This window comes from Argiope bruennichi, chromosome 6 (genome assembly GCF_947563725.1).
Source record: "Argiope bruennichi chromosome 6, qqArgBrue1.1, whole genome shotgun sequence".
Taxonomy (NCBI): domain Eukaryota; kingdom Metazoa; phylum Arthropoda; class Arachnida; order Araneae; family Araneidae; genus Argiope; species Argiope bruennichi.
In genome coordinates this window covers 122,663,009-122,684,486 of record NC_079156.1, presented here as the reverse complement: position 1 = coordinate 122,684,486, position 21,478 = coordinate 122,663,009, and the positions used below count along the sequence as shown (strand labels likewise).

General features: G+C 33.4%; 1 protein-coding gene across 2 annotated transcripts in view; it reads left to right on the top strand.

Annotated features, from left to right (window-relative positions):
* LOC129971538 (uncharacterized) overlaps window positions 1-21,478 on the top strand; it is a 330,900-nt gene that overhangs the window by 201,786 nt on the left and 107,636 nt on the right. For both annotated transcript variants that reach the window (XM_056085406.1, XM_056085407.1), the window contains one exon: window positions 16,862-17,039. In XM_056085406.1, the coding sequence (XP_055941381.1) occupies window positions 16,862-17,039 (178 nt within the window). The remainder of the gene's footprint in view (window positions 1-16,861; window positions 17,040-21,478) is intronic.

The following is a 21,478-nucleotide window of genomic DNA, read 5'->3' as shown; positions in this document are numbered from 1 at the left end:
ACAGGTTTAGTTATGGGTTTAAGGTAAATATTTCCCCAATAAATTCAGTAAAAAGTTTTGCTTCGCGCCTGCACCGGCACATAAACCGTCGTTCTTTTAGCGTTCGAGGCCGTAAACGACATCGTTTGTAGCTAACGATTTCAGCAGATGCAGGGCCTGGTGCTGCTGCTAGCAGACGGAGTCATTTGCAGTAATGACTGTCGTCTGCGACACGTAAAATGTAACTCTGCTGTAAAACTGACAGTTGTGATGATAAAACTAATGCATGGGTGAAAATGTTTTCTCATTCAGACGGTGTTGGCCGTCGTTTTAGTCAAGACGGAATGAATGACTCGTATTTGTCGTTTTTGGAAGCCTTTCTGGAAATTTTGTAGCATTCCGAGGGTCGTTTTCTTTGTTCGAAAAATCGGTAATGGGCTAGAAAGTAAATGTAGCAAGCGGATGCGACACCCGTCTGCATAGTAAGATTTGCATGATTTGTATATGATGATTCAATACTATCACAAATGGCTACAACTTCCCAGTAAACACCAATTTACATGGTTAACATGGTTTTGATTTAAACAGGGTGATTCAAAACTGCAAATAGCTATATTTCCCTCCGAAATACCCATCTGTATGTTTTACGTGACATGGTTTATTCTGGTTGATTCAAAACCATTACCCCGATTACAAAGGATTGCAATTTCTTTAGAAACACTTGTCTGGTTTGACTTAAAACAGCTATGGTATGACTTATATAAAGTGATTCAAAGTTATTATACCGATTAGAAATAATTGTAATTTTCTTGTAAATGTGTACTTGCATGTTTAGCTTGGTATTATTTGCACAGGGTGATTCAAAATCAGTACACTAAATAAAGATGGCTATTATTTTCTAAATAATAATAGAAAAGCAAAATTTGAACTTAACGCTTCATTTGCATACTTAACGGTTGCTTAATGTAACTATTTGTGATCGTGGTTATTCAGTTATCAGATAAGCAGTTTGAGTAACGTTCTCTTTGCATTATTTCAGTCATTCATTGTTGTATACAAAGTATGCGTTAAGACAGGGTCTGTGACGTTCTCAATGAAATGCAAAAACAATATACATGCATACAAAAAATGCTTGAGGCCATCAATGGCTACGGACATGTTTTATAATATCTGATGTGAAATAAATTATAGTACGTTATTATTCCTTCTTAACAAATTATAAGTATTTTTCTGTATTTTGTATACATTTTTTATTCCTATCACTGCTTACAAGGATGTTGCAAGTTTTTGTAATTTGTGCAATAGTTTCATTATATTTTATAGAAGGAACAATATGTTATAACAAAAAATTTTCTGGAGGTATATTGCAAGAAGTGTAAAACGCTCGATAACGGTTAGTAGCGCTTTATTTCATAAGGCAGTGCGTATCGCAGGTAGCTAAAGCACAGAAACGGCGCATACAAAGAACAATACCAATAAAAAAAAATCACGGTACAAATAAAAAGCAAATCGTAATTTGAATATACTGATCGATTGGAGTCCGAAACTGAAATTCGCGCCACATGCGCAATCTACGTCATTATCTTACAAGACAATCTTAGAAGACAATCAAGTGATTGTCTTACTCCAACTCATTTCGCTTCCATAAAGTTTTCCCTACCAGATATGGAATTTTCTAGAAGAATCCCTAGATCTTGGTTAGTAATGGAAATAGTTTCACATTTTTTTTTGTATTTTTCTGAACGTTTTGTGTGGCCAAATGGTCGCGGAAGTCGAAAATTAACCTGTCATCCATTCAGCATTCATTAAAAGTACCTGCAAATTTCTCTTTCTCACTATGAAATTACCTGCGCAGGAAAACAATATTACAGGTTCGTAATATTGCAAAACAATTCATACATAAACTGATATATAGTAACAAAGAAAGAAATTTATTATGTTCTGAAGAATTAGAGAATCACTATTTATTTTATTTATGATAAAGTAACACATTGCTACTGTTTAGTGTGAAGGTAGAAATTGAAAACGGTAGGAAACTGAAGTTAACTCGCATTGTAGTCTTCAAGCTAAAAATATTTATGAATAATTATAGGCCAGGGTAGCCTGGTTGGTAGAGCGTTGGACTCGCGTCCCTTAGGTTGCGAGTTCGAACCCCGCTGGCCGAAGATTCCCCGCGTGCTTGGTGGCTGACGCGCGTATAAATCTGTCGTGGTCACAAAGTCCTCCATGTCGAGAGTAATACCACTAGGGGTACTGGTTCAGGGGTGATCGTTCTCTGATTCAGGTCTAAATGACGATCTGTGGATGAGTGAATGAAGTCCGCCCCGTAAAAAGGGTTGTGACGTGTGTGTAGCTAAGTCGTTCTCTTGGCCCTAGATGGCGCTACTATAGAAAACAAGAGGCGCTCCCCATCAGGCTTAAATCGGCTGTTTTCGAACAGTGGGCTTGTCCATGGCAAGTGCCATAAGAAACAACAGCAGCATGAATAATTATCTAATAATGTGAATGCTTGCTTTTTTGTCTGTTATACACTTTATTTTATAAATGTAATTAATCCATCATTTTTAAAAAGTTAGATAATCTCATGTCGAGTTTCAAAGTGAGACTTAACTATAAATTATACACACATAACTTAATTTTGTTGTCTGATTGTAAGGTCTGAAGCACGAAATCTAAAACGTTAAGCACTGTTTTTTTAGTCCGAAAAAACATACCCACCCCATAGATTTAAGAAATCATTTTCACGATTTCAAGGAAAGTCAATGATTTGAGCAGGTAAAAAAATGGTACAGATTATTGAAACAGCTCTACTTAACGATGAAAGAGAATGTTTCTAATTAACTTTATTCTATTTATAATCTTTAACAATGTAACTTTTTCAAGCTTCTGAATGAGGTATTTTTATTAACATCATGGGCATAGAATTCTCTTAATTAATCAGTCCCAGAATAAATAAATAAGAATTGACAGACGACATTTTTGATTAAAAATCAAAAGCCTTCAATATGAAGACGCATAGCATTCTTTCGTTATGTTTCTAGGCAACGAAATAAATAGTAATAATAAAATAACGAATGCATTATTTGTAAGATGAATCAAGCCAGAGCTAAGAGGCAAAGGGTTTGGATAGAGAATAAGTTGTTCCGTATGTAGAAATCTTTCAAATATGTTCAAAATATGTTAATAATTAAACGCTGAAAATTTGTTGATTAATAGGAAAACAGAACTAAAGGTGGAAGGAAATGCATTCCAAAGAGCTTCTTTTCGAAACTCAATGGAATTCTACCACCGCATTTTCAGAAAGAATGATAATAAAACTTTAAAGAAGTTCTAGAAGAAATTGTATAGAGGTACAAAACTATAGATTTGTGGTCAAGCATTTAACAGAAAACACGCAGCAGCCATTTGAAGATGAGCAGAATTCTTCTGACATGTTTTTTGTCAATTTATATGTTTGCATTCAAGAGAAAATGAGCAGCAGCTATTTGAAAATGAGCAGAATTCTTGACATGTTTTTAGGCAGTTAATATATTTGTGTCTGCGCTGTCCAGGCATATCTACTTACAACCTTGAAATTTAGTTTGTTGAGTATCTATTACTGAAGAAGTTATTATCGAATTATGTAACTCTATTCCAAAATGCCTTCCCTGTAAGGTGTGGTAAAAGAATTTACAATTTAAGATAATACTTTAGCCAACAAGCATTAGATTCAAACAAACAACAAACATTTGTTTGGAGGAAAGATAAAATGCTTATAGGCAATTTTCTGGAGAGAAAAAGAGATTTGTTATTAATTAAACATGGTAGAAATTCTAGATTTATCTATGTCAGAACTAAACTAGTGGCAACACTTGTTAAAAACGACAACGGATAACTGTTCGAAGACAAATGGCATTCTTCCAACCTGCGCATCAAGAAACACATGCTCTTGAATCAAACATATCGATAATCGATATCTTTGTAGTGCCTTATTAGTAGTGATACTGTAGTATCTCCTGAGGAGAAGATATTTTCCGATTTAATTCGTACCCAAATAAGCTGGTACGTCAAAAGACCCAAACAATGGCCGCCTGCTGATGGAGTGGGGGTGTATTGAACACCAGAATCGACAAATCCCGGTCCGTGCAGAATTAAATGCTGCAGAAGAGCGCCTTTTGCCTAATCAATAAAGAAGAAGCCGAAAAGCAGGGTCACCCGAGAGTGGTTTTAATTATCATTAAAGATAACAAAACCTTCCTCCGCTTGTTCCTTGTGCAAAGTTATTTATGGACTGAATGAATCCTTAATGAGAACCCGCGCGCATGTGGATCCATTGAAGGGGGGGGGGAGAGGAATTTGTGTGGCCTGAAATGCCAAACCAAGCGTTAACCCAGCCATTGTGTAGCGGTCAAAAATTTGCATTCTAACCTCTTTCGTTTGATTGCATGCACAGCTTTCAATAATTGCCAGTGTGATTTTAGTACACAAGACATGCCAAATCTGAATAATAATAATAAAAACGAACGAAAATCAACAAAAAAAATCTTTAAATATTTCTAACTATTATTATTATTATTATTTGTAAATAAAATAACATTCAAACAAGAGTTATTTATCTGATTTTTATGCTTACAAACCGGAATTTGGCACAAACGTAAATTAACCAGAAGAATTGAACCTGTAAACTGCATGATTATTTTCAAAACATTTTATCGATTGTTATAGCACTCTATAGCTAGACATAGGGGCTAAAATGGGGTCTAGCTATATGCTTTAGTACATAGCTAGACATAAGCTCTATCTATTTATTCTAGTACCTATTGCTAATGTAACAATAGATATTTTCTAAATCTTTTACAGAATTTGTAAATGATTGTATAATAGAAATACATGTGAGATAATGCAAGCGAACTCGAAATCTTCATTTTTTTTCCTTAATTGGACTCGGATTCTAATTGTGGATAACTTCTGTTTCCTCATTACATCTTTCTTTGATCCTTTCATAAGCATAATTTCTAACGTCATCTAATAACTACTAAGACGCTTTTTTCTTTATTGAAGATAATTCTTTGTCTTTGGATTTACCACAGAAGTTTTTAGCACTTAAACTCTCATTTTCACTTGAGTAACTTCTCTTTCTTTTTTTCAGCATTCTTGAACCAACCCTTCTCCATTTTGCCTTTAAAGGCTTATAGCCTGATATATTTAAATTTAAGTCGATGATAATTTTAATTTCATCAAATGCTTTTTAGATTCTTTATAAATGTACTTTCTACAGTTACCTCATTGCAACGCTCTCTTTTGATGTTAATTGATGTATGTGTTTGGGGTCATTAAATGTTCATTATACCAACGTACCATCAAAATTCATTTTTTTCTCAACTTCATTTGTATGATTATGCAGCATGTTTTTATCATTTTGTTTCAATACCGTTTCGTCCTGATTACTTTACCGATTAATATATTTTAATATTTAAGATTGCTATTGGCGACTCGAAATGATAGATGATTTTAGAGTTGAATTTTTAATCAATCCCAAAGATGTGTTACAGACCTACATATCGTTTCAAGTTTATTGAAATTAACTGAATATTTGAGTAATACAGAGACATTGCCTAATGGTATGCCTAATTTTGATGAAATGTGTTTGCAAATTAAAATGCGTAGAATGTGAGAATTTTTGTTGTTGTTGTTGAGTTACTTTTTTAATGATGATGATGTCGTGTCCGCGTTACCACGGAAAGGGGTTGCAGTAGCTTCTGAGGGTAAAGACCTGAGCACCCAAAGGCAGAAGTCTGACTTCTAGCTCATATAAAGATGAAACTCGCACATTCGCTTGCACAACCCCGTTTTACAGGGGCACATATTCACACACCTTACAGAAATACTTTTTTAATGATTCGAGTGATACTTTCTGTAAAGACTATGAATAAATTGCTTTAAAAGCATTCATAGATACCGAATTATATTACATAACTCTTGTTCTGTCAATTAGAATGCCTTCGAAATATGACTTATAAGTCATAAATTTTATTAATCAATTCATTTAGTAAATAATTTTAATCACTATTTTCGATGCAGATTTAATAGGCACACAGTATTCTTTATTAGAATGTATTACTATTTCATATCACATTAACAACTTTTAGCTTCAGATGGTTGCTTTATTCAAACAATTAGCATTGTCCATAGACTTAAAATGTGTGGCAAAATTAGGCCTTAGGGTTTTTTTTTTGTGGTCATTAATTGCCCAAAGAAGATGGGAACATACCTAAGCTATTCAAATGTCAATAAGTGAGCAGTATTTTTAGGTGAAAAATTAGTGAAAACGTCAGGGCAGTAATTGGGATACTATAGAAAATGAAATCTATGTTTCTTTTAAAAAATATTTTAATTGAAATCCAAGTAATACGCATGTCATTCATCAAAATGTGAATATCTACACAAGGATATAGATCTTTTACCCTTTACATATATTTTTATAAATACGCTTAATTTTTTCATGCAACAATTCAATATTTAAACTAGGTTTTTAAAACTGCTGCTACCCGCTGTTAAGAAAACGGAAGTGGTTTATAGTTTTATATAACTACTATATATAATAGAGGTGGTTAAGTATTTAAAAAAAGTCTTATTTTAAATAAACAGTGTTGAGAAAAATAAAGTTTTAAAATTATTTATTATAAAAAAAATTCTACAATAGAGCAAAAAAGTCCTCTTCTATTAGAATATTGATTCTATTAGTTTCCAATTTTCTTTTGTCTTTCTTATCAAATAAAGATAAAAACGATATGGAATTGGGGGGATGGATATTCAATACACCCCACCCACCGTCACTTTATTACGGTTCCGTGCTGTGAAAATCAAGATGGCGAATTGGACTAAGTTTGGCGCGCTTGGTTTTCTTAAGAACATTCCTCTCACGTGCAGCGTTTTGTCTGTCCCTTCTGTGTTCTTTGTATTGATTTTCACGGAAATAGGGGAGGGGGATTTCCCGCGCTCTCTGCACTACGTTGCCACCTTGAAATGCGAGACCTGATTCCCGTTACGGTGTGTTGTAGTGAAAAGGGGGGTTCGAGAGAAGTGAAGAAGGGCCGGGTAAAGGTTATTTTAATGTGGCAGGTGAAGGCAGTGTGATGTCGAATCGAACGAGTCTTGAGTATTTTAAAGAAATTGCGCTTCTGGTATTAGCCCAATGGATGGGGGAGGGGGTGAAGGGAAGGAGGGGGGGGCTCTCTCGAAAGAAGGCGTCGGGTAGTAAATTCCCCCACGGAATGTATCGGGTTATAGATTTTCATTCATTTCCTTCTGTGAGATGGAATCGAAGAGCTTTCGATGTTAGCCGGGTTTTAAAATGCTTTAATGGAGTGTCATTTTTCGCTGCTCTATTGCGGTTCGGGGGGGGGGGTGTTGTTAATGCATCCCGAGGATCGCTGCAGTTGGAAGTTGAGCCACCCCTTTTTTTAAACTGTTTTTTTCGTTCTAATTTGTTTTTCAGCCTTTATGTGCTGTAAATAAGCCACGCGTAATGAAGTTTTTAAGTGAAATATGATTTAAAAAAAATTTTAGATACTGGTCTGGAATGCTGATATACATAATGTACATATGGGAGATGCTTTGTGAATCAGTAATAAGGAAATGAAAAATCGGTATCAGAAAGGAGAAAAAAAAAAAAGCTGTATTAAGGAAGCATTTTTGCATAATTTCATGTATTTTTATGAGATTCAGTAAAATGAGACTTACCAAAAATTCTTCAATGAACCAAATATATGAAAATGTCAGTGTAATAGTAAAATCTATTTATTCGTAGATATATGAACTAATGAGCACTTTTTATCGCTACATTTTGTTCAATTGAATCATATTGTTCCTTTATAGCAACTTACTTTTGTATTTAAAAGATCCAAGCTTAAAATATCTTGAAAGGTGCTGTATTCATTTATGTACTATATTCATTTTTCAAGGTGTCGTAAAATTATATTTGATACAATTTCATTTATAAAATCAAATATCCGAAATTGTAACTTGAACCTTGTAAGAGCTATTTATATAGTGAAAGCTATATAAACTATTACTTGAAATTGTGCTTGCCTTATTATATCTGCATTCAGTCAAACGAAACTGCTTTTTTTATGTGTGTGTGTATGAAGACTGCTTTTGAATTTAAAAGATTAGAGCTCAGTATCTTGAAGTAGCTTTTGTTTTATACGACCGCTTTTAAATTTACTATTTGGAAATATATAGATAAATTACATACATTACTGAAATAAAAAAAAATAAAAAAAGTAGATATAATGAGAAATGGAATGCTAGGCATGCATGGGTCCATTTTGTAATATAGTGAAAAGAAGTGTGGCCATGGTTGCGGAGTTGCTTTTCGCATTGATTAAGTGTAGTCAAGGCCATAATTTTTAACAAGACAAAATAGACCATCAAGATATAATGTTGAATACATAACTCATGAAAGGCCAGGGCCTCTCTGGCTTAGAGATAAGATCTTGGCCTCAGGGCTAGCGTTTCGAAAACTGATTTTATGAAAGATCCATCGTGTATGCAAGCCTGATGCAGGCTAAATCTAGAATCATGGGCCAGTCATTTTTCCGTTGATTTGGTGAGGAAGTTTGGAGAGGAAGTGCTAGTGCAAATGTCGGCCTCATCATCTGGCTGTTTGGACAGTAGGTGCTAGTGCAATTGTCGGCATCATCATCTGGCTGTTATTCAAAATTATAGAGTTCAAAATAGCTGTCGTAATTCATTCAAATATGATTGATATATGTGAATTAATGTGATTATGTTAAGTATGGCTAGACTAAGCTAGCGTGCTGAAGAGTGCTGCTAGATATGTGAATAAGTGGATTTTCTCATATGATATTTGACGGTTAATTAAATCGAAGAGTCTGCCTTCGAAGTGTATTGTTCATACATGTTGTTATACATTTGCCTACGAAAAGCTACGTGCAAGATAAAATTCATCAATTCTGTTCCAATCAAAAATCTTCTTCTCCCAGAGAATACAAAAACTTGTGGATTTCTGGACTAAAATCACCAGAATGACTGGAGATCATGTCATGAAACTAAATCTTTACATTGCTCATAACTTTGCTTAAACAACGTTAAAAAATAAAGTGAAGGCGATTTCTGACTTGAATTTGTAACAGTGGCGACTCATTAACTCAGAAATGTGCAATGTTATAAAAAGTATTTCTTAAGCAAATGCAACTGAAATATAAATTTATAAGCGCAATTTTATTTCAAAGAAATCCAAAATGCTTAGTTATAATTATTTGAATAGCATTTTATGTAATCGCCGACAGCGGGACATGTTTCGTCACAACAACAGGAAACTGGACCCAAAAATTATCGGAAAAGTAACTGCACTTGCAAACGAATCAAGATGGCGAAGGAGTTGTGTCTTAGGTGAAAAGGAGAACAGCACCGGTTGGCTGAGTGCCAAATTAGAGCCTTACTAAAATTCCAGACATATCTTTGTTAAATACAAAAAGAGAAGGCGTCACTTTCTGATGTGTCTATCATTGATGCGCAATGAGTTAATTTGAATGTTTTCCTCTGCTATTCGATTGCAGCTTCGTCTGATATCTTCTAATTGTTCATTTATGATCTGTCTGTTATCTTCGTTTATAGAGCTATCTTCTTTTTTGTTGATAATCCAATTTTCAATGTAGCGAAGCAACGAAATAAAATTGAAAGCGGAACTGCAGACTTTTTAAATAGTTGCAGAGGGTACTGTAGCTTTGTTAATATATTGGAGGAGCCGTCATTACATTATACTTCATTGTTATCCTATCTGCTCATATATATGAGCATCCAGTGTGACAAGAAAGTTAGATTTCAATACATGCTTCTCGAAGTCTGGACATGTGTTGCTATGTTATTAATTTATTGTTGCGAAGTAACACACACACTCTCACATATACTCACTTATACACACGCTTACTCTCTTACACATACGTACTCAGGCACACATATTCACTCCCACACAAATTCTCAATCACTCTCCCACACATATTCATTCATCGCATACATACCTAAGCTGCTCACACAAAGAAATACGCTTACTTTTACACACACGCGCACCACACGCATACTCACACATACATAGCACTTTCAATCACTCTCACACACGCGTTCACTCACACACTGTCTTTCTACTCACAAACACATGCACACACAAGCAAATATACACATTCTCCATCACTCTCACACACATATTCACTCATACACACATGCACACACAAACAAATACACTGACTCTGACAAACGCGCAAGCACTCCTCACTCACGCATATTCATTCACAAACACATACTCTCAATCTTTCACACATATACATTTTACACACATCTCGCTACTCACACACATATGCAAACAAAAATAAATATACTCACTCTTACGCATACACACACACATACACGCACTGGCTACTCATACACATGCATACTCGCTTACACACACATATACACGGTAGCACACCTGCTCATTCACACATACACTGTCAACGACTCTCAAATACATATTCACTCATACTCTCTACTGACATAACACATGCACACACAAATACACACACGCGCGCACACACACGCACACACACACACACACACACACACACACACACACACACACACACACACACACACACACACACACACACACACACACACACACACACACACACACTCTTTTCCTTTAAAGCACAGATGTTTTCACTATGTTGCATAAATGCTCTTCTTTCCAGTAAGCCCATCGTTTATTTTATCAATAAGATAAACAAACTTACAGAGTGTTTATGTTTAGACATATGTTAAAACATATTTTTAATAAAAATTTCTTGAAAATAATAAATTACAAGGCGAACTGACAAACCAAGACAAGTGACAAACACGAGTAACCCAACAAAATTTGAAAGACTTACTCCGTCCCAGTTTTCAATCCGAGGACAAGCTCCTAAATCCAGTAAGACACCCATAACATATTTATGACACGCGATTGCCTCTCCGCCAATTGTAACAAAACAACAATATTGACAGTTCCGCCGCTTGTTGCGGAGAAAACATAAGCAGTTGTCAGGTTACATCTCGAGACGGAATTTAATATTTATATGAAAGGCCTTTACATTTTATTGCTGGTAACCTCACTCACACATGTTGTGAAACAAGAAACATTTCGGGAAATGAAAGATATGAGCATAGTTACACGTTCTTTGTGTGTTTGTTTATTGACAGCACAGAAGCATTCGTGGCTTAAGAGATTTTGAGGTGTATTTTATTCTTAGACGAAGAATTTATTGATAATTTTGTAAAGGTGTCGAGGAATAGTGAGGGGATTTTAAGGAATTTGTTCTATTTCTGGTGTTTCTTTCTCGTTTTCGACGTATACACAATAGAAAGTATTGAAATTGCTTAAAAGTTCGTTATTTAGTTCAGAAATTTCTCAGATCACTTAAAAAGAAACGCTGTCTTTTCTTTTAATTATTATTTATTTGTGAACATTGTCTTTCTAAGTGAAAATGTGTGAAAGCAGTTAAAGAACTGAGTATGCAAGTTGTGGTATTGTATTTTAATGTGCAAATAAATTTTTTATACCATGTACCACCATCCACATGGCAAAGGATGCACAAATGATGAACAACGGTCCAAAGAATTCATTTTATAAATAATTTTTACAGAAACAAGTGAGAATGGTCTCCCTAAAACTTTCTCGCATGCTCTGTAATAAACTTATTATGTCCAAAAAATGCCTTAGATGGTCTTGGTGTACAATAGTTACGAAATATTATTTTTTGGCGACAATTTAGCATTTTTACTGAATTTATCTTGCAATCCTTGGCGAGTTATTTGGCATCAGTCCCTGACATGCGGTTGATAGTATTTGAAAATCAAATCGCTTTTGTTGGTTTCAGTAGGTAGTACTTAGTCCGCTAACCAGACTCTCAGGGGGGGGTACCTTGTAAAGAGGATGAGATGCTTCCGGTATGGTGGTTGGTTCTCGCCTCCCTGGAGGGTACACAAATAGGTGGGGGATTTGGCTCCTCCCATCGGTGACGGGACGTACTTTCTTCGGGAAGGGTTGTATCATGGCCAGTGATGGCCCTTAGGACTCAACCACATTTCCCGCCAATGTTGCTGTTGCGGTGGTCCGGTCATTCAGCTTTCTTTATCCGTGTGCCATCAGGCAGGTCGGAGAGTCAATGATATGACTTAGTCCGCTAAACCTAGACAATCCATTGATGATTATAATTGCCGTTGCTTTTAAGTTTCGAAAATGGATTTCAGAGCTCGGAACCTAAGTATGAACTTAACATATTTTTGGTTTTTTGGCAAAATTTTGGAAAAACATGACCATGAGTTTCAGTTTCCGATTAACCACAGATCCAACCGCAAAGAAATAATATATTTTAGATTTGTCAATAATCAAAATATCCTACGTTTGTGTAATGGATGTTAGCGAAGGAAGAATTGGCGACTTTCATTTCTGACCTTATTCAAAACAATTCCAAACCCATAAGTTCGAAACAAGATACATAATCAATAACAACGACAAAAATTATAACAATTCAAGATTCATATTCAGTTTGCCCAAATTGCCTAAAAATAATAATTTGTGAAAAAATTTGAATTAAATTGTTATAATTAAAATAAACTATCGCTAAACATGTGTGAAATGTTGCTCTTGTAAATATATAATCTGTTTAATGTCGTATGATTTTAGAGTGACTATGTGAGAAAGGGACACTGATTAATTTAAAAAAAAATGTATTACTTTTGTGTTCTCCAAGATCATTTTACGGGATCCTGGGGCATGAAGATTTACAACGATTTGGCATACATCTACTTCTAGTGAGCATAGCATCATAGATATTTACAGAAGTAAATTCTTATTAATGAGCGATTGGCACATGTAGACCTGTTGCTAGTAAATTCTTATTAATGAGCGATTGGCACATGTAGACCTGTTGCTAGTAAATTCTTATTAATGAGAGATTGGCACATGTAGACCTGTTGCTAGTAAATTCTTATTAATGAGCGATTGGCACATGTAGACCTGTTGCTGATAAATTCGTATTAATGAGCGGTTGGCACATGCAGACCTGTTGCTAGTAAATTCTTATTAATGAGTGGATGGCACATGTAGACCTGTTGCTAGTAAATTCTTATTAATGAGCGGTTGGCACATGTAGACTTGTTGCTAGCTATTGGTAACCATTCATCTTTTTTTTGTCAAATATTGGTTTTATTCGAGTGGGAAAAAGCGCGTCTAAAACACAAATTCATATTTATTAGAGAGTATGCTAGACAGTTTTGGGGAAACCACCACAGCTGGTTACTAAAATAGATTAAACCTTTGTAGAACTCAGTGGTTATGTCATTAACTCATTTGCTGACAGCAAATTCCGTTAATCAAATTTAACTTTCTGTAGAAAATATGTTAATATAATTAAAATAAAGAAATTTTGCATAATTAAATACAATTTAATCGATATTTGTTACGATTTTTGTTAAAAATAAATAAACAGATTTATGGTATAATTTTTTCCAAGAATTGGCTTACTACGATAGCAGATGCACCTCTTAAAATTTTGTGGTAAAAAATATATAATTGGATTTTTTAAAATTTTTCATTAACTGCCTTTTTTCTTTTATAATTTTCCTTTCAAAATCAATAAAAAAAATCTTGTGAAAAAATCTTTAAAATTCTTTGTGAATGAAAAACCGTTAAAAAATAAAATATAAAAAAAAGCTTTATTTTTGTAACCCTTTAATATCTTGTAAGCAAAAGTCAATGGAACAATATATATGTAAGCAAATCTGTCACAATTATTCCAAATTATTTTCAAAATCAGATGATAATCTTCGTTTATTTTTCAATATAGCTTAATATAATTCATTATATCTTCATAAGAACTTTATAATGTTTGCAGAAAAATGCCAATAAAAAGTGAATAAATTTCTCCGTATTCTTGAGCATATTAAATTGATCGAAATGAATAATGACCCTTTCGATCGCCATTTTTAAAAATGATCCATGCTTTTAAAGATACCATTTTTCTAGATAATACAGCGAATTAACAACCGCATTAATTTCATTTAAAAATATTTCCGTGGAGTTTTTTTTTCAAAGTTAAATTAATTATAGAATTTCTAGTAGTGTTTAAAAATACACTTATATAACTAATCCGAAAAATACGTTTGGCCCTCGAAGTATCCAGCTTTCCCCAATATTTCACTTAATGTATTCTAAAAATAGCGAATTTAAAGCATATCATTAACAATGTGTCCACCATTAATCACGAATTCCAGACTGGATAGAATTCATTTAAGTGATAAATTAGTAACGTAAAATGATTTATGCAGTGCTTATTTCCATCCAGCTTGACCTATTAATTAAAAAGTTCTTAGTCTTCGGTGATAATGAAATATTCGGGGCGCATTCTATAGAGATGTGTCTTTAATGAAGTTGTTCAAACTGAAGGGCTTAAGAGGATAATACCCAGTTATTTGCAGCGTTTCGTTTGTCATAATCTGCTTCTGGTTAAATTATTATATCTTCTTTTTCTTGCTTTCTCCTAAGCAAGGAAACGTGTAGCAATCGTTAAAAAAATTAGACTTGAATTTATTGACGAATCTTCAAGATTCAGATTTCAATCTGCCGAATTTGTTGATTTTTTTAAGACTATTATTCGAAAATTCATCGAATTAGAAGAAGAAATTTGGTTTGTGAGGTTTATTTAAAAGTAGCCTATATTTATTAAATTTTGTAAGGAATCCATGAGCAAGAAGATTGTTCATCTGCTCTTATCCACGTGGGCGCATAACCTAAACTCTTTGTATTGTAATTCTGTATCAAATTTAGGTTCCAATCTTTCACGTGAAGGCAATTAACTTTAGTTCATCTGCTCTTCTCCACGTGGGCGCATAACATAAACTCTCTATATTATAGATCTGTATAAATTTTAGGTCCCAATCTCTAACGTGAAGGCGATTAACTTTAGTTAATCTGCTCTTCTCCACGTAGGCGCATAACCGAAACTCTCTATATTATAGATATGTATCAATTTTAGGTCCCAATCTTTAACTTAAATACGATTAAATTTAGTTCATATGCTCTTCTCCACGTGGGTGCATAACCTAAACTCTTTGTATTGTAGATCTGTATCAAATTTAGGTTCCAATCTTTCAAGTGAAGGCGATTAACTTTAGTTCATCTGCTCTTCTCCACGTGGGCGCATAACCGAAACTCTCTATATTATAGATCTGTATCAATTTTAGGTCCCAATCTTTAACTTAAATATGATTAACTTTAGTTCATAGGCTCTTTTCCACGTGGGTGCATAACTTAAACTCTTTGTATTGTAGATCTGTATCAAATTTAGGTTCCAATCTTTCAAGTGAAGGCGATTAACTTTAGTTCATCTGCTCTTCTCCACGTGGGCGTATAACCGAAACTCTCTATATTATAGATATGTATCAATTTTAGGTCCCAATCTTTAACTTAAATATGATTAACTTTAGTTCATATGCTCTTCTCCACGTGGGTGCATAACCTAAACTCTCTATATTGTAGATCTGTGTCAAATTTTGGCCCCAATCCATCAAAAATTACCTGTCAATTTGCATTTTTCTTGTGTGTGAAGGCGATAACTTTAGTTCATCTATTCATATGTTTTTCATGTTCGTAACCAAAACGCGCAATATTGTGGATCTGTATCAAACTTTGGTCCCAAACCTCCAAATGTTGATCTCCTATCAATCTGTATTCATGCTTGTGTGTGAAGGTGATAACTTTTGTTCATCTGCTCATATTCACTTAGGCACATAACCAAACTTCCGATATTGTAGATTTGTATCAAATTTATGTCCAATCTTTCAAATAGTGATCGCCTGTCAATATGTATTTATGCTGGTGTGAAAGCGATATCTTTTCTTCACCTGCTATATTCACGTGGCAAATTCGCTAAATTGTAAATCTGCTTCAAATTTTGGCCGCAATCCGTCAAAGGTGCACTGCCTGTTGGTCTCTATACAGGCTTTCATATACAAGCATGTATATGAAAGCGATAACTCGAAAATCCAACGGGTTAGATGAATGAAACTTCTTACTTTATATTTTAACCTAAACTGTACAACAAATTTTCGACTCAATGATGGAAAGGCGCCAAAATCTGTACACAAGTTTCTTTGCTACGCTATGAGATAAAATCCCGAATCATTAGTTTAGTATATGAAAGAATGTACGAGAGGACACTGCCATTTTTGCGTACATTTTTTTTTTGTTAATGATTTATTATTTTGATTATACGAAGAAAATTACTAAGTTTTATAATAAATCCAATTATTATATATTAAAACTAACTCGAAAAATGAATGCACTTTAAACTAACTCATGGACTTATTCCATTTTAAACTTCAACATTCCATATTGTGAGCAATAGAAGACAACAATTACATCTGAATAATTTCTTAACTTTTATTACCATGCCGGTTAAATATGCAAGCAAAGAATTACACAGGATGTGGCTTTAAATTTGATTCTCCATTCTTGATCGAAGAATTCTACGCAAGAAATGCTTTTCTTTTTAAATACAGTAGTATATATGGGTTTGATATATACTGAATGTGTTATGATCAAGCTTTCTCCCCATAGTATGATGTGGGTTTTAGAATGGAAAGTATCACCCCCCCCCCCCGCAATTATATACATAATATTAGATAGGAAGAATTCACACTTTCTTATAACTCAGTATCTTTAAGCATCTTTAATATTGTACTTATTCTTGATTCACTTTCCAAGTCTATGTATTATACAATGAATATATTAAAGGTAAATAAATTATGTATCTAAATAATTTGTGGGAAATGTATACTGAAAATTCTCTTTTCTCGTTTACAGGATGTCACGGCCGAACCGTGTGGGTCCTCCGACGTCATCTGCGAGCACTTCGACAAGTGCGACGGGCAGTGGAGGTACCGGTATACCGGTTCCGGTGGTACAGCAGGCACAGCAGTACCTGGAGGAAAACATCAAGCAATGGATGGAACCAACTCCCCCGCCACAGAGCAGGGAAGACGTAAGTCAATCATTTTAATTAAAAGCTCTGCATGTACGAGGCACTAAAACATTGCATTATGTGATAACAATGCCAGGGATATTGAGTATTTGGTTATGTTAGTGGGTTCTATTGGCCTATGCATTGATTATCTACACAAATGTGACCCAATTTTCCTTGAAAGTCCTCCAAAAAGGCAACCATCACTCACCAATATATAAAAGCTAACTTTAACTTGAAATACTAATTATTTGCTTCGAAGTCCTTTTTATTATGTCAGCGTTACTTTGTCTCATATTAAATACAACGCAAATAACCTGCATAAGACAGGAACTTTTGCAAATTTGCGTATTCGTTTGCTATCATGAAAGTTGAAGAATTTGATACCTTTCATGCATGTGTGACGCTTTATAAGCCAGATAACATATACGAGACATGAGAAATTTCTTTTGTCTTGTGGTCATGTTACGCGGCTACGAACCATAAGGTTGCGAATTCGATCCTCGCCTATCTCCAAAAGCAACATTGGTGACCCGATGACGAAAATACGCAAACTTCATACAACTGTTGTGGCGCCCTCTACCAGAAATAAATAAAAATAAAAAATAAGCTGATAAAAAATTAGCCAATAAATAAAAATGAAACTGATAAATAATCAGCCAATAAAAAAAATGAAGCTGAAAAATAATCAGCCAATAAGAAAAAATGAAGCTGAAAAATAATCAGCCAATAAGAAAAAATGAAGCTGATAAAAAAATCAGCCCGTAAATAAATATAGCTGATAAAAAATCAGCCACAAAAAAAATGGATAAGATGCAACAGCCAAAATATCACACTAAAAACAGCAAAAACAGGACAAAGTATCGTTCGTCTCACCTTCGACGCACTGGAGGGGGAGTAATGTGGTGACGATTTATAAGCCAGATAACAGCTACGAGACATGAGTAATTTCTTTTGTCTTGTTGTCATGTTACGTGGCTGCGAACCCAAAGGTTGCGAGTTCGATCCTCGCCTATCACCAATAGCAACACATGCTATCGTTATTTTTCTTGAAGGCCTCTAAGATCAGTCCACCCACTACCACTCATATATTAATTTCTATCTTGAATTCTATACAGCTCTTTTTTTGACCAATAAAGTGATCAAAATTTTCACTATCATGTCTGAGTAAATGTGGTAATGACTATCTGAATGTTTTAAAATTAAATACAAACAACTTGCACAGCAAAAAACGTGCGTGATCATGAAGTCTACCTCCTACTATCATAAAATTTAAAGAAATCAAAACCTTTTATATATTTGCGACGAATAAAAAGCCTCGCTGCGTATTGAGTTCTGCGTAAATATTTCAAATCTTGTTTCTATAGCAACCGACATAGCGTAGACTATGTCTGACTTGTTATTGTAAACAACAATCTGTAACATGATAAAGTAAACGAATTTAGCTTTTGAATGAAACACAAGAATTATATTCAATTCTTTGATGCCAATATTTTTTTGTTACTTTTTAATAAGCGGAAGACAAATAAAGACATAAAAGGTAAACCTACACAGTAATTAGTTTCAATTTCTCATTAAATCACTGCTTTTCAAGAAATGTATCGACATTTATTTTGCATCCTTTCTTTAAAAAGACAACACACAGCAAAGTTTATCATTTTATTTTTATTTCATTGCTCTCTTTGATGTCGTACCGAAAGTATAAAATTTCGGAGATGGCATCAGTATTCATTAAATTTAACTTCCTTTTCTGTAAAGGTTTCATGAAAAATTCAGACGATATTTTCTCGGTTAAAATAATGTATCTTTCATTCAAAATATCGTTTGCTTTTCCCAGTAATAACCTCGGCATATTTATTTCTCTGCAATAAACTGTTATGATTAGCTAAGATAAACGTCAAAATCCATCAGAGAACTGTGGTACAAAATGAAAGGCTGTTCTCAAAGCTAATTCTCAAGTTTTGTTAATGCTGTTCTTTGAAAAATATTTTCATTTAAGTTCAGAGAGAGAGAGTGAGAGAGAGAGAGAGAGAGAGAGTAAATATAATGAATGTCAAAGGTCGACAGTCTTGCAAGAATGTCGATAGAATTTTCCTCCTAAGAAGTGTCATTTTGAATGAAGTTATATAATTAACTGAAGTTTCCTAGTGATAATTTAAATGTCAGCTTAGATAATCGGAGCCATTTTGTCCTAAAGAGTGAAAGTTAGATTTTTATTCGGGAAAAATTGGTATCTTGAAATCATTGTTGACAGTTGAAATAAAAGTTATAATTTTTGTTTGTTATAATGTTGTTGATAAAGAATTCCTTACTGGCTATAGAACAGCTGATGCATTTAAATAAAAATGAGCTAATTGTTCAGTAAATATTTTAATATAGTTAAGGGCATCAATATGTTTGATTTATTTATTTGAATAAGATTCACTTTTTCAACAAAATAAAAAATTTAGTTTTAATTTGTTATAACGTTGATATAGAATTCTTTATTGGCTGTTTAATAACTTGCGCTTTCATATAAAAATGAATAAATTATTCAAAATCTTTTAAGATAATTAATGTAATCAATACAGTTAATTTATTTATTTGGCTGAGGCTCATTTTTTCAGCTAAATAAAATATTTATTTTTTATATTGTTATTATTTATTTATTTTTTATTTTTATCATTTTTATTTTATAAATATTTATTATTCAGCTAAATGTTGCTAATACTACAAAGATGATGCATTAATTCGCATCGCCACCAATTTCGCCTCTTTTTCAAATTACTTTAAAGCAATTTGTAAAAATTTAATAAATTTAAGATTATATTAATAATATATTATATTTGTACCAAAATAAAAAGAGATTTTAGTTAAAAAAATTTTAAGAAACAATTATTGCTTTAATTAAATAATTAATGAAAGCAATATGGTTGATTTATTTATTTAAATTAAATTATTTGTTTTATGGTTGATTTAATTATTGAAAAATATTAAAAATTTTGGTTTAGAAATTTTAAAGAAACAATTACTGCATTAATTAAATAAGTAATGAAAGCAATATGAAAGTCTCACTTTTTCAACTAAATAACATATTTATTATTTAATTAATTTTTTTAATTATATTATTATTAGATAGCACTGGTTTTCAAAGGTGTTCCAAATCATATAACGAATCTAAACTAATTCGTCACTTTTGGCCGTGTGCTTCATCATCCCATGCAGTGATTTGAATATTGTTATGAGAATTGTTTTATTTCCTTTACCACTATATGTACAACAAATAGAACTGAATTGGTTACAAATTTGAATTGAAATCAATAAGTTCATATACTTTGGATCATTTTCCTCCTTTCTCTTTTACTCTATACCTTTTGGGAATCATTCAACCTTTATTCCCTGGTCTCTAAAGTTCCATGCCTTTTGATAGGAAGGCTGTAAATAAATAAATGTTATTCCTTTTTCCGGAAAATAAAAAAAAATCTTCCTTCGGATTCGATCTTCGCAAGGAAAAGATTTTACTGATAAAATGTATACACATGAAAGGGCGCCTTTTATTCCTTTTGATTTGGGAAAGAGATAAAATCCATGATTTTATGAGCAGAGACTTATGAGAAATTTTCTTGGAATGGTTTTCTTTGAAATACTCTGCTAGTATAAAAGTAAAAATGACTGCTCCAGGATGAAATGTTTGCTCTCTTGCAGCGGATAGTAGTCTTTTCAATAATCCTGCTAGGCAGGGGTATCAATTTTCCGGAATTTTATCAGAGTCAGATTCTTCTTGAATGTGCATTTTGCGAGATGCAGTAATTTTAATGGCCTAAACTTTTCATGCTGCTTGCTCCTTTAGAGTATCGGAAGGCTTCATAAAAGTAAATGTCATATTTAGTTCCTTCAGTTTCTATCGGTTTGTTTGAAAGATTTTTGAGGAGCTCAGGGCGTTCGGAATTTCGAACTTCTCGCTCAAAATAGTGGTGAAACTTTTAATAAGTTTTAGCCCATTCCTTTGTAGATGGCATTCGTAGCTATTGAATTTTAGCCGCTTATATGGCTAGCAGCTGTTTCACCGGAAATTTTACTATAGTTTGTTTCTAATTAAATCGCTTATTGCATAAATTTATATTTATGCTTCTCACAATTTTTTTTAAAGCATCCAAGTATGAAAGAAATTTAAGATCTTATTTTAAGAGGCTTTCTGTTATTCTATTAATATGTAAATGGGATTTCCTAATGTAGAAAAATCTCGTGACATCATAGTATCATTAAAAACGTTGCTCTCTGGTAATTTCTCTTCTAAATAAACATATACCTTTTTCATATTCTTATTCTTACTGTAAGTTTGCATGAAGAATAACTTCACATTCTTATTCTTACTGTAAGTTTGCATGAAGAATAACTTCATATTCTTATTCTTACTGTAAGTTTACATGAAGAATAACTTCACATTCTTATTCTTACTGTAAGTTTGCATGAAGAATAAC